Raw genomic sequence first — 14,662 nt, forward strand, 5'->3', positions numbered from 1 at the left:
ACAAACTCCGATACATACACGCATGCACTTAACTCACATCTATATTCTCAGACACATTATCACCTCTTTAGAAATGCAGTTTTATGATGCTGGGTTTGATCATACTGACTTGAACTTTTCATTTTTCTGCTTTTGGTTGGTTTAAAAAGTTGGAATTGCAAGAGAAAAGTATCGACCGATGCTGAAAAAAAAGTTACCTGACCATAAGGAAGAAAAACCAGCGTGAGGAAAATGTAACTGATGTTTAAAACCTGAATCTTGGCTTTCTGTCTCACCAGGACTGCCCTGGGAGTAAGCTCACCGCGCTCAATTCCTGACCTTACCAAATGACATCGGAATTCTCAGAAGTTATTCAGATTCCAGTCGGTTATTGGGAAAGAACGCACGAGCCTGATGATAGTGACAGATTTATTTTATTACAAAAAGAAGACCTGAGAGTCATCCTCCTTAATAACGGACCTGACAAGTGACAACTTCACTCCATTACTTTTCAATGGGAACATTACTCACACAATATCGAAAATGGGAAAACATTTTCGTGTGCTTTTCAAATCGGAGATGATGTATGAAACGAACACATTTGCCATGTCCAGTAGCACAAGGAAAAGCAGAGCGGCACAAGATCCTGCTTTTTGCTGCCAGCAGAAAGAGATGTTTGAAAGACACGGAAATTAGGAGAACCATTAGGATTGCGGATGGCTAATACCCATTTTTCCATATTTATATGAAGGGGTGGAAGGAAGAAAAAAAAAATCCCCCAAGCAGTTGTCTTTGGGGGCAAGAGGACAGCAGGGGAGGGAGAAAACGCAGGGAGGAGGACTCCAAGTAACACCAATGCATTTACCCAGCAGGGATGCCGTGCCGCTTTCCCCGCTCCGCCGGGAGCGGGCTCCTATCACCAGTTACTATGGTTCGGGGCAATGGAATGACGTGCTGGGGAATTAAACAAAGAATAAATGAAAGCAAGCAAAACAAGTGGGAGGGATGAAATCCAATGTTCAGGATAACTATTGTTCCTCGTCCTTCAAGACAGATTTCTGAATCTGAAAGTGCCACTTCCCAATAATACGAGGCAAAACAATACTTCAATGGCACAAAGCGCCCAGAAGTGACATTTTAAAGAAACTCAGTGAAGGTAGCCAAATTCTTGGGAGGGAAGTTGTCAACTTGAATGTTTCTTTTTATTCGACTTTTTTTTTCTTTAAAAAAAAAAAGAAAGGATCCTGCCTCTGAAAAGCCACTTAAATATCTGTGCTCTGGTTTTGACTTTTATTTTTAAATCATCGCCGCTTCTATTCAATAAAACTGACTGAAATATCTATATGCAAACTACTGTCAAAAGTCCGAAGTATTGAAACACAGGGATTTCTGTTGGGCAAATTCTATTCTATCTGTTGGTAATCACAGACTACATAAGATTTTCAAGGGGAGAATCTTAGCAGGCGCTGCTATTTATAAAGACAAATTGTGCAGCGAAACAGAAAGATATTCTGGGCTGTCATGCTTTTGTATCTATCTGTAACACACACACAATACATCCTGTAAAGTGAAAAACGGCCTCTAAACCATGCTGGACAAACATTTGCTAGGACTTTGTCTGATGTCACATCTACACGTTAAGTACTTGATCTAAAACTTCGTTCAAGCGAATCAGAGGAGGCCCAAAAGAATTTAGAAACCTGCATGAATCTCGTTTGACTCCTTTTCCCTTTGCACTGGAAATCACAGGCAGGCTCACGCCAACACACGACCTTACCCAAGGCTGGTCTGAAATCAGATTATTCCTGTCCCAGAGGAATAAGGCACCCGAGTTTGAGCACAACCAGAATCCCGTATCAAGAGAGCCCCAAACTGAGGACACTGACCTCTAACAGCAGATGCTGAAACAGAGCATTCATTGTAACTTTTAAAAGAGTCAGGCTTGCAATTCTGCAGAGAGGTAAGAAAGAAAGCACTGAATATCGGCAAGGCAATGCCCCTTGCTGTCCCAGAAATTCATTCTCCCCATACGGCATCGCACGCAGCTACCAGCGGCTCTTTCCTGAAGCCTCCTATGCATCTTAAATCCCAGCCCGTGCGAAGCACTGCGTTGGCCCCACTAAGACACCGCACAAAACAAAGGCCGTTTAACCTTCTGCTATTATTTGAGCTATTTTATCACCTAAGTAGAAAGTCAGCCCTTCTAACTACAGCTTGACTGCAAAGCTAAATAACCAAAGCCAAAAAAGATCAGATATTGCATAAAATGAACTTCAACACGAAGAGGCTTAAAATTCTCAACCGTACTCCAACTCAAAAGCTGTCTCAGATTTAGGAAAAAAATCATATCTGTTTGCTACTTAACCCAATTTTCTTTCAACATTAAAAGACCTTCATGCGGGACACTAAGCACATCACCTTTGCTAGATAACAAGGCTCAGTTTGCACTGAAATACAGAAAATATACAGATATACAGGGAAACACAAATGAAAAAAGCATAAGCAAATAACAGCTGAGGAAAAGAAGCACTGCAAAATATATATATATATAATAGTAGAATCTATTGATTACACACTCCATTCATAACTAGACAGCACATACTGGTCACTTATTTATTTAATTAAATAACTCCAGGATAAACGTGGCTGATATACCATGAAAGCTGTGCTCCACCAGGGTCAGTGTTAAACACTTCAGGGCACAACTCAATACACAACGTTCAATAATGCCCAGATCTTAAAAGACAGAACTCATCCTGAAACCTCAAATTACTTTTTATCTTTCCATAGGGTTTTCCCCCCACGTTTTCCCCAGTTATTAGACATTAAGGTAGCTATCGGCATCCTCTCCTAGGAGCAAATTTGGATCTTAATATGCTGTTCTCGCAAACCAGAGCTTTAGTCTATGTTTGCAGCAATGCAGCTGACTTTAACGCTCCACTCAAACCTTTTGTTGTGCTTGTAGATGGTATATGTTCCTCTTACTCAAACTGATGCCACCTCTGATTAAAGCTCCCCCCCTTCTCCCATCGTCACCAACACTCAGCCGGTCCTCTCAGCATTTTATCCATCCTTCAGACCAGCGACGGTGGGCGAAGGCTTTGGAGAGCCGCAACAGCATCTCATCATTCCCAGGCTGACACTGACACCTAGTGGGGTCGGGAACTGCCAGCCTGCCCAGCGCCAGCCCCGGGACATCCCCCAAAACAGCGGTGCCAACACCGGACACCTCGTTCCCCGCCACTCATTTTGGCACGTTTTCTTCTTTTGCACCCAAACACAACCGCACAATATTCAGTCATTGTAAAGAGTTTGAAGATCTCATTTTTAATCAAAATATCACTGTTGGGATGGACACATGAGGAAACAAAATCCCTGGGGCTCTATGCTGTCACTTGGTGCTTCAAAATGATGCCAAAACATCCCACTTGCTGAAGGCCGAGGGGTCAGGTTTTGTTTAGGTACAAGGCAATGGGGTTTTTTTGTAGGTTGTTCCCTGGATACGACCCAAAGGAATGGCAGGAAGCTGTGCCAGGGGAGGGTTAGGTTGGACATTAGGAAAAGGTTCTTCCCCCTGAGGGTGGTGGAGCACTGGAACAGCTCCCAGGGAAGCAGTCACGGCGTTGAGCCTGACAATATTCCAGAAGCATTTGGCCAACACTCTCAGCCCCACGGTGTGAATGTCGGGGTTGTCCTGTGCAGAGACAGGAGTTGGGCTCCATGATCCTTGTGGGTCCCTTCCAACTCAGGGCACTCTATGACTCTATGATAACTTAGGGAACTAAATACATTATCTGCTTTGGAATACAAAAAAACCTGTTTACCGTGACAGGGAAAATGTGGCTTTCCAAACGACTAACGCGCAGCTACAACCACCAAAGGATTGCCATGCGAGCCCTTAGGGATTCTCTGTTTGTTATAAAGCATATTAAGTGTCAAAAAACTGCTTATAAATCCACAATTACTCACACAATACAATCCCAAATCTTCCAGCAAGACTGCTAAACTAAGGAAACCATCACTCGAGGCTCCGTTATCATTTCCCAACCTACTTACGCATAACAAAGACCCATCATATTGGACCAGTCAAGCTTTCTATTTAGTACGTATTTTGCCTCTCAATAAAGCAAAAAACAGATGGTTGGGGAAGAAAAAAAAGTAATTTCAATCTCCATCATCTCCCAACCCTGGAAAAGAAAAGTGAGTTGAGACCGTACAGTCATAAAAGTAGTGCGGGTAGTTGTTTTCCCATATCACATGGCATTCCCACAACAAACCTTGAGACCTCCCTACAACCACCGGAGACTTCAAAGGAAGCCCCAAGGCTGCAATGTTACTCAGCGTGAGGGTAGGATGGGGGAGCAGAGGCCCAACTTTCTCTGCGATTACTGCCAAACCGGGGAATCTAGACAGGTCCAAGACTTAAAGCCAGACAAAGGCTCCAGAATTCAACTATGGATTTGTTCCACTGCAATTCCCAGTAGGATAACTTCACCGTTATTTGCTATAGTTTCTCTTCAAGTCCTCAAACAGAACCGCCCCGTTCTACGTTTTTGTTTTCAAGTCTACAGATCCATCTCAACACTCCTGCCTGGATTAGATCAGCTCAAGTTAACAGGGCTGAGGTTCAGGCCGTCACCACAGAGCGCTACGTAAAATACAGCAACAGTCTCTTCCTTGGCTCACTCACCGTGAAGAGGTTGGATCGGCGCTTGGACTGTTTACGGACAGGAGTTGGTGTGTTGGCAGTGGGAGGAACATCAATCCGTAGCTCCTTCTGGCTGGTGCTTGGAGTTGATGGGACAGAGGAGGAATAATCACTTAAACTCCCTCCTCCATTACTGGTCTGCAAGGATTAAAGTTAAACAGTGATACACTGCTTTCAAGACATTATAATCCACAGCTGTATCTTATTCAGTCCTGATAAGCACGAACAGCAGCCCAGGCTCAGGAACAGAGCGAGGCTGCCCACGGCAGGGGGTGGAACCGGATGAGCTTTAAGGTCCCTTCCAACCCCAACCATTCTATGATTCTACAACTGCCCTACGGCCACTTTTCCATACATTTCAATTCTGAGCCCTTCGGTAGCTTCCCTGACATTATTTGGTGAAAACTTTGGCAGCTCTGTTGATGCGGCAGGCACATTTTTATTCTACACAATATGACCTTCATTGGATAGGAACAGTTTCATTTGTTTTTCTAATGAGCGAGTAAGCAAAAAAACTGGGGGGAAAGTCTGTAAATTCTGTTTTTTCTACTTCAAAATTACTAAACCAAATTATGCCGCAAACCTAGGAAAATTACCTAGTGCCATAGAACCGCATAGCTGGACTCAATCCTAGTCTGAGGACATCACCTTACCGAGACCTAATCAAGAAAATGACAATAATTCAATATTGTTAAATGGCTGCTGCGAAGGTGGATCCTTCGCAAAGCATCTGCTGAAGCCTTTGGTATGGGGATACAAAACCTTAAGGGAAGATATTCCCATTTATTCAAAGTAGACAAAAACATCAAGTTACATCATAGTCTTGTAATAAATAAAGCAGCCACTCAGACTATAAAACAATTAATAAATTGAGGTCACAAGGCACTAATAGCAAGAAAGCGAAGAAGACAGGACAAAGAAAGGACAACAAGGTGATTAAGAACAAAGTCTTGACTTTTTAATTATGGTTGTGTTTATTATTACCCCTAACAGCAATACAAACTAAAAACATCATAACAGAGGAAGTGGAAGTAGTCTGGAAAGGGGAAAAGACAGTTTTTTTCCTCTCAGCCACAAGAATACCCTTTGCGGATAAACTGTATGTGCTGACGGGGAACGGGGCAAGGAGAGGTGGAAAATTCTGCACGCCGTGGACAAACAGCTCACCAGGAGAGCAGCAGTGGGTGGAGGGTCTACACAACAACTCAACATAAAACTTCTAGGGGGGAACGGAGGTCCGCGGTGCACACAAAAGGGTGAAAAAACATCTGTAAAGCAGTCACGTTTCCTAAAATAAGTGAAGAAAGAGGGTATTTGCAGGATGCCTGAGGAGAAGGATTCTCCCATGACACTTCACAGGTGACCTGGGCTCATCTTAAATGCTGTTGGGGGGAGGTTAATTGGGTAAAGCTCAGCGGGAAAAGAAAGCACTCCAATGTCTACTCTTCAGCATCGCTTCTACACTGGTGACGGATCCTACGTGCACAGAAAGCTTCCACACAGGGAAAGCACCCACAGCACGACAGGACCTCTCACGCACTCTTTGGAGGTCAGCGTAAGGACCAGGACCTTGAGTTGCAAGCAGAGGTGAGCCCTCCAAATGAAACTTCTGAAGGAGAACCAAGTAGGAGAGAATCCACCCTTCTATCATCCAGCTGAAGTTTATCCTAGTGATTTCAAGTCCTCTTGCAATTCTTCCAGCTGTTATATTTTAAATTCAAGAAGAGAAGGATAAAGAGGAAGAGACACGAGACACGCAGCTCATGTTTGGGTTGAAGGGCCGGTAAATCCAGATAGAAATCCATCAACACTTCTCAAAGTCACTGTTTCTCTGTAAATAACAACCCGTTCCCCAGTTTATTTCTGTGCGACAGGACAGGACTGACAATACAGCAAATGGGCTTTTTGGTGGAGAAAGTTCTTCTCTTTCCCTTCTTTACATTGACATATAAAGGGCACGAACTTTCATCTTCCCTTCATTCTCACTGAAATGGGGAAGTGTGGCTGCCAGAAAGCCGGAGGTAAAGGCACCGAAAGCGAGGACTTGGAGAGAGATCTTCCAACAGACCTTCAAGTGCCAGAGGACACAGCAAGCAGAATTTGGAGGTGGCCTACATCTATAATAACAGAGATGAAAGAATGCAAGCCAAAATCATCATTTTAGTGTCCTAACAGAGAATGTAACACCAGAGAAATGAGCAGCACAATCTGGGAAGAAGTGACCTTAACTAACCCTACACTTGGTCTCCCTTCTTCCACGGCATCTTACCGAGATGCCATGTAACACACCCAGGAGAGAGGGTGACCTGTATGAAGACACACTGAACCTCTACAAGCCAGAGATTACCTCTCTGAAGAACCAAAGGAAAGACTCGTGCATGAAAGAAAGTAATGAAAAAACAACCAGTAACAAGGACACTTCTCAAGTCATCATCAAAAGTTTGCCCAAGTTCAAACAGCCAAAGACTCTGGAAGTAAGTACTCAAAGCACTGGACACGTCAGAAAGGAGGAGGACGACAAAAGGAGGACAACATCTGGAAACTCAACAGCTGTAAACCAGCATTTGGGAAGGAAACAAAGATGCGGGTGTCAAAGAACGGCTTTCAGACCAGACTGGGGAGGACCTACTGTGCGCTCGGCCATGACTGAAGCGAACCGGGACAGGGGAAATGAGGGAGAAGGAAATCTAAGGAAGTAACATTAATGGGAAAAGGCACTGAACACATTTAAGATTAAAGCCATGCAGCTGCAAGGTTTGCCTGAGGAGAGGGGAAAAAAAAGATGACAATAAGCAGTGAAGAGGGAGAAAAGAAGAAAGATCACAACAGGGTCATGCCTCAAAACATTTAGAAGCCTATTCTACAGAAAGGAGAGAAAAAGGCAAGAAGGAAAGATTCAGATGTTGTACACTGATGACAGGATTTGAACCGCACGCTGTGGAAAATACAGGGATACAGCTGTGTTCTGTTTCAGAATATTGATCAACTCGATAGGTGTGTGCCTCTACCTTTTGTTAACTAAAACCAGGTAACAGATCTCCACCCTGGAGGCCTCTGTCCCAGACAGATCACAGAAAGGATTCCCTAATAGTTTACCTTTTGAATCTTCTGTCATCTTACAGCACCATTTAATACTCACGGCAGCGATGCACTGCCGCATGGATTTGGAAGTGATTTATTTTCCTAGAGACAGTAACTCCTAAAGGCAAACAAATACACCTCGGGTATTCCAGTGCCCGAAGACAGACATTCCCGTCCAGCCAACTTCTATGAAAGAAGTCCCGCAGGTAATGTTTCTCTTCACACGTGCAAACCCCACTGGACTTCCAACTTTGTCAATAAAACTCAGAAATGGTTTCAAAACAAGTCATGGCAAATCCACTGGCTGGAAAAAAATGATCTGTTTTAATAAAAGACTTAAAAGTAGACAATTTCAAGGCTTCCACAGAATAAAAGCATGGTCAGCAATACTGAACGAGCTCCAGCTCGTACTGAGGGTGCCAATAATTAACAAAGATATAAAACTGCTCTGAAACTCCTGAATTGAGAGAATGGGTTTGACAAGAAAGAGCTCAGATGTGGCTTACAAGTGAAAACAATGAAAACTGCAACCGGACGAGCACTAGGAAACCATGTTCCTGGTAACATCTGCATCTAAAGGGCTGCTGAGGTGGGAAGTGGTCTCCTTCGGGTTGTCAGAAGTCTGGAGACCTTGCCATGTCGAGACAAGTAAGGAGCTATCAGTACGCAAGCACTTGTTAACAAGTTCACTGGCGTGCAGTACAGAATTTAGGGCACGTGGCCATAAATGGAATTCAAAGAACTGAACGTTTGCCCCAAGTCATAAAAATCAAGCTGGTTAATCCAAAGAACAGCCCTCCTTACATGGAACCCAACACATACTGAATAGCACAGAATCATAGAATAGTTAAAACTCCCCAAAAAAACCACTACAGCCCAACTACAGACACACCGGTCAAATTTGTGGCAGTCGAAACCAATCGAATAAGCACACTGACACCCACTGGGACACCACACAGTTCAACAATACCTTTGCAGTCATGGTTTCCCACTAAGCTGCTCTCCAGAGTTGGACACACCTGAGACATCAGCAAAAAGGGCCATTTTGCAGTCACTGCTCTAAGCAGTGTCACAGCAACATGGACAGAAGTCAACCAAATGACTCGAGGGGGGCAAACCTAGAGTAGAACCATTTACCTCAAAACGTGCCTGTTTGGTTTTTCTCTGGCGACAGATTTTACCGTCTCCATTAAGGAAGCATGTCTATCCTGAAATGGATAGACAGCTATCAGCTACAGCCTTGTCTCTCCTTATCGCTGGGAAGATACAGAGGCTGATGGCAGTCAACGAACTTCAAAACATTGGAGAAAACCCTGGAAGCCTTTCAGTTCAAGGATACGTTACTTCTAGGATGGACCTCGTACGAAGGGCCAATACTCCATTTACAGAAATCATAGAACAGTTTGGGTTGGAATGGACATTAAAGATCATCCAGTTCCATCCTCCTGCCATGGGCACGGACATCCCGCTGGACCAGGTTGCTCAAAGCCACATCCAACCTGGCCTGGAACACCTCCAGGGATGGGGCAGCCACACCTTCCCTGGGCAACCTGGGCCAGTGAATGTGTACCTTCAGTATCTACACAAGCTTCCAGCTTTGCTGCCACAGAGACTGAAGCTATTAAAAACTTAAGGTGATGGCAGCAAGCACAGATTTTGCAGAGTATCGTCACTACAGACAAGAACTCAGATGAAACTATCACCCTGGCCTGGCTTGACCAAATCTGTCCTGTCAAGGTAGTCAATCCAAAGGCAAATGTTGCTAATCAAAGTGTTAAAGCCTGCAACGCGATTCCTACCGGAATCTCATAAAAACCCAAAACTTTGTATGCGATGTCCACAGTTCTGTGCAGAAAAAGGACTGAATTGAGTCAAATCCCCACTTTCAAAGCTTTCACACAATTCAGATTTCCATAGAAAACACACCGGAGAGTAATTTTCCTGGCATGGTGTAGAGTTCAGCACTAAGAAAAGGTTGGACTTAAGCTCAGATTTGCAGGCAGCATGTTCCTGACTGGCCAATTATACCAGGGCAGCAAAACATTCCCCTTTTATCTTCTAGAAATTCTCTGGTATTGCCCAATGATTCACAAAGCTCACTCAGCACAAACGTTAGGCCGATCCGCTAAATGAGAGTACAGGAAGAACAAAGCCAAATTTTTTCTTCTTTACGAATAACCCAATACAAACAATCAGCATCTCCTTCTGGTCCCCAGATATAGGAGATGCCCTGCAGGAAAATCATCTCTAACCACTGCTTGGGGAGAAAATGTAGGCAGCAGGTCCTCCTTCTGGAACACGCAAGAGACTGCCGGGGCGCCAGGGAGCCGGGGAACAGCGAGTGTTGACCAACAACATAGGTTACATACCCTAGGACAGACTGCATTGGCTGTCCCCACCTTCTGCTCTTGGGGAAAGCACAGAAAAAGGCATTTCTGGAGAAACACAGAGGCCTCATGGAAAATCCTTCAGTCGGGACACGTTTTTCTCTTGAACGAAACATTATCTCAGTCTTTCATCTGAAACCATTACAGATGAGACTCCAATTTACCCAAGAGGTTTTGGTGAACACAGCTACAGCTCATCGCAGTCTACAGCCTCATCACAAGGGGAGGAGGAAGAGCAGCCACTGATCGCTCGTATCTGGTGCCCAATGACAGGACCAGAAGGAACGGCAGGAAGATGTGCAAGGGGAGGGTGAGGTTGGATATTAAGGAAAGGTTTTTCACCAAGAGGGTGGTGGAACACACTGGAACAGCTCCCAGGGAAGCAGTCACAGCACCAAGCCCCATAATATTCCAGAGGCATTTAGACGATGCTCTCAGCCTCACGGTGTGAATGCCGGGGTTGTCCTGTGCAGGGACAAGAGCTGGACTTGATGATCATTGAGGGTCCTTTCCAACTCAGGACACACTATGATTCTACGACCGCTGAAGACAGATGATGGAGGAAATGGCTCCATCTTCACCTCAGGAAAATCCAGAAAGCTGTGAGTGTGCTGCCATGGAACACAACTCCAGCTTCCAAACCTAGGCCCAGACAGATGACTCCAGAGACTCTAGCAAGTCTAGCCCTCTGCAGTAACACCAAATCATCTTCTAACAGTTGTCTTGCTTTCACCTATTTAGCAGTTTAACTTCATCCCTTGGCACACATTAGAATCCCTCCATCTCACGACAGGATGAGGGAGAATGGTTTTAAGGTGAAAGAGTGGAGATGGATATGAGATCTTGGGAAGAAATGTTTTCCTGTGAGGGTGTGGAGGCCCTGGCCCAGGTTGCCCAGAGCAGTGGTGGCTGCCCCATCCCTGGAGGGGTTCAGGTCCAGGTTGGATGGGGCTTGGAGCCCCTGATCCAGTGGGAGGTGTCCCTGCCCATGGCAGGGGTGTTGGAACTGGATGGGCTTTGAGGTCCCTTCCAACTCAAACCATTCCATGATTCAATGATACACACACATACACTTATAAAAAAGTGTATTTAAAATAAATGTTAGAGATTACTTAGAAGTGACCCTGTAAATACAAAAGAGTTATGATGTAAGTTGCAATAGTATTAAATATTGTTTTCAGTTCTCTTTTAGCTATCATTTTGGAATTATGTGACAAAGTAGAGGTAAAAGCTCATTAAGCAACACAATCTCTTCTTTATTCAAGTGCCCAAAAGATTACAACAGAATCTTTCATCCCAAATGACCCCCACTGTAAATAAGATAATTGTATCTTACTATTTAGTACTTATCCATAATCAAGTCTCATATACAGTAAAAGAATGGATGATTAAGCTGACTGTGCTTTGCTTTTAATAGTTTAATTTGCATATTTAGACAATCACTTTGCACTAAAAACTTTATGGAGGCATAGCACAAGCATAAATAATGCATCTTTACAGATCTGCAGCATGGAGCATGCTTCTGTGCAGCCATAACAGCGCTGCGGTTTAGTGAAGTGTCCGTGGAGCTGCACACCCTTCCCAGGTGTAATGGAAATCTCCTAGGAGAGCAAAGGTGCTGCCCAGAACCAGAGAATGGGTTGGGTTGGAAAAGACCTTAAAGCCCACCCAGTTCCATTCCTCCTGCCATGGGCAGGGACACCTCCCACCGGATCCGGTTGCTCCAAGCCCCATCCAACCTGGCCTTGAACACCTCCAGGGATGGGGCAGCCACTTCTCTATGCAAACTACTCCAGTGCTTCTTCATCCTTGCAGGAAAACACTTCCTCCTAAGATCTCATCTCAATCTCCCCTCTTTCAGCTTAAAAACCTTTCTCCCTCATCCTATCCCCGCACTCCCTGATCCAGAGCCCCTCCCCAGCCTTCTTGGAGCCCCTTTCAGCACCGGAAGCTGCTCTAAGGTCTCCCCCGAGCCTTCTCTTCTCCAGGCTGAACAACCCCAACTCTCTCAGCTTGTCGTCGCATGAGGGGAAAACACTTTTCAGTCCAGCCTCAGCGCTGGACTGCAGAGTTCTCTGGAGAGTTTGCAGGAGTTAGATCACCAGAGCGATCCAACCAGAGAAGGAACGATATCTCACTTTATCTGAAGTGATCTGTGCAACCACTGCTTGTGAAGGCCCTCACTCCCACGGCGAATGCAAGTGGCAGGGCACTCTAAGGATAACATTTCTGATTCACGGAGGAAACCTTCAGTGAAACATCATTATGTCAAAAGAGATGTTCTAAAGGGCAAGACACCAGCCAGTCTTCCAGCCAAGATCAGAGGTGGTAAATCTTCCCCCAGATCATCTTGAACTTGGAATTGCAGTTGCAAAGTTCTTTCAAGTCCACGGTAAGGATTCAGCTTCCTTTCCTTAAACAAGGTCGTACTGCCTTTAAGTGTAGCACAAAGGCAATAAGACATGAAACAGATTTATGGCCTATGCTTTTAGGCGTGACATCAGTCTCAGAAGACAGACATCTTTGACTGGTATTGCAATTGTCTCCCTTAGATAATTATGTCAGCTAGAAAAGGCAGTAAAGAACATGATTTCATTTTTACTGAAATAGATTGTAGGGATCCTTATCACAAAAGCTCTCTCGTCTTTATGTTCCCAAACAGTCCTTATCAGTGGTAAGAAGTCTGCTCTGCAGGTAAAGGTAAAGAATTCGGTATTTGCTGTTGGCTTCCACACTAGACTTGGGTAGGAAACTGGTGAGAACCTAGATATTTGATGTTCTTCATCAAACAAACTTCTTTAACAAGAAGGATGACCGCAACTGCTTTAAGACAATGCCGAACACAGAGACGGAGCTGCCCAAGACTGCATTGTACAAAGTGTCGTCCAGAAAGTCTTGAAAAACTATAGACTCAACAGCAGACTGAGTAAACCAGATCATTCCTGGATCCAAGAGTAAGGTCAGTGCTGGAAACCGTGACCTTCACCCTCCACATTGCTGTGACAGGGTTTTTCCTCTTTCTCCTCCGAATGGGAGGGGGATCAGACAGACCCTACAGCAGCATCGCTCCTCTCGGTCTAAAAGTATGAACATGCACCGATGCCTGGAGGAAACTAGTTGGAAGAAAAATATTCCACACAGCCAAGCGCTGGTGGCAATGAACGGGTCAGAGAGTGGCTGAGGCAACATGGTCAGTGTGACATACAAGAGCAAAGGGGAGAACCTCTTCCACATGAGGAACTTGTACTTTACCAGAGGGCACATAGGTCCTTCAGAAGAGTTGCACACCTTAGCACCAGCTTTGGAAAGGTGGGGGTCTGAAGGTCAGTGTTTCTTTTTGGTGTCATCAGCAGAAGTGGCAGTCACAGCCTGAGGTTCTGCAGGACAGGGTTCTGCAGCTTGAGGCAGAAGATGTGACAGCAAAGAGCTCTAAGACCAAAATGGAGTTTCCATCAAAGCACAGAAGACGACGAGTCACTATGACCACAGAAGAACCAGAGCCTTCAACCCGCGGTATAACTCTAACCAGAGTGCCTTCAGAAGACAGGAACATGTCAAACCAAAGAAAAGAACTGAAGGGAAAAAAAAAGACGACCAAACCTTTTCCGCAAGGACAGAACACTTCTTCACTTCAGCGCTTTTTGCCAAAAAGCAAACACGCTCAGTGTGGGAGAAAGGTCCAGAGATAGAACAAAACCTCACACGGGTGGCCCAAGGCTGCAACACAGCTTTACAAGACCTGATGTATTACTGGCCTGAAGCTCCGTCAGGGGAGGTTCAGGTTGGATATCAGAAAAAAATTCTTCACAGTAAGAGTCATTGGGCACTGGAACAGCTGCCCAGGGAGGGGGTTGAGTCGCCTTCCCTGGAGGTGTTTAAGGAACGGGTGGATGAAGTGCTGAGGGACATGGTTTAGGGAGTGTTAGGAATGGTTGGACTCGATGATCCAATGGGTCCTTTCCAACCTGGTCATTCTGTGATTCTGTGGTTTTAGCCTGAAAAACTTGCCAGGAAGGCTGGGGGTTATTGGACACTTCTGATCGGAAATCGGGAAACCAGGCCACAGCTCCGAGCACAGACCAAGGATCAAAATGACAGCCCTGTATCTCCATCTGCTGAGAGCGAGAGTGCATGGCCAGAGCAGCGGCAAAGGCCTCGGATGAGAATGGCAGTGTCACAGCCGCCCTGCCTGGGAGTGCACCCAGAGACCATCCCAGCACCAGAAAACGAAGACACTGAGGAAGGGGCACACAACGGAAGTACAGAACAGTGCATTTCCTACTGTGCGTGGGGAAAAACTGTGCAAGGCAGAAACCTTTGGTGTTAACCCTGTGTTTACAAAAATACCATCAAGACCTTCGTGCCGCAAGGAAGACAGCGTTTCCTTTTGGTTTTACATATTACCTACAAGGCGACAGCAGCACATCGCACTACGTCGCTAAAGGGGAATCGTGTCAATGGAGCGTGACAGAGACGGGCAATTACAACTGCGCACGGTGCTCACAAA

General features: G+C 45.2%; 1 protein-coding gene across 9 annotated transcripts in view; it reads right to left on the reverse strand.

Annotated features, from left to right (window-relative positions):
* AGAP1 (ArfGAP with GTPase domain, ankyrin repeat and PH domain 1) overlaps positions 1–14,662 on the reverse strand; it is a 390,099-nt gene that overhangs the window by 202,676 nt on the left and 172,761 nt on the right. For 8 of the 9 annotated variants that reach the window (XM_054069546.1, XM_054069540.1, XM_054069538.1 and 5 more), the window contains one exon: positions 4,670–4,825. The exons of the other annotated variant lie outside the window; for it this stretch is intronic. In XM_054069546.1, coding sequence (XP_053925521.1) covers positions 4,670–4,825 — 156 coding nt within the window. The remainder of the gene's footprint in view (positions 1–4,669; positions 4,826–14,662) is intronic. 9 annotated transcript variants of the gene reach the window in all.

The sequence above is a fragment of the Cuculus canorus genome, chromosome 6 (assembly GCF_017976375.1).
Source record: "Cuculus canorus isolate bCucCan1 chromosome 6, bCucCan1.pri, whole genome shotgun sequence".
NCBI classification, from domain to species: Eukaryota; Metazoa; Chordata; class Aves; order Cuculiformes; family Cuculidae; genus Cuculus; species Cuculus canorus.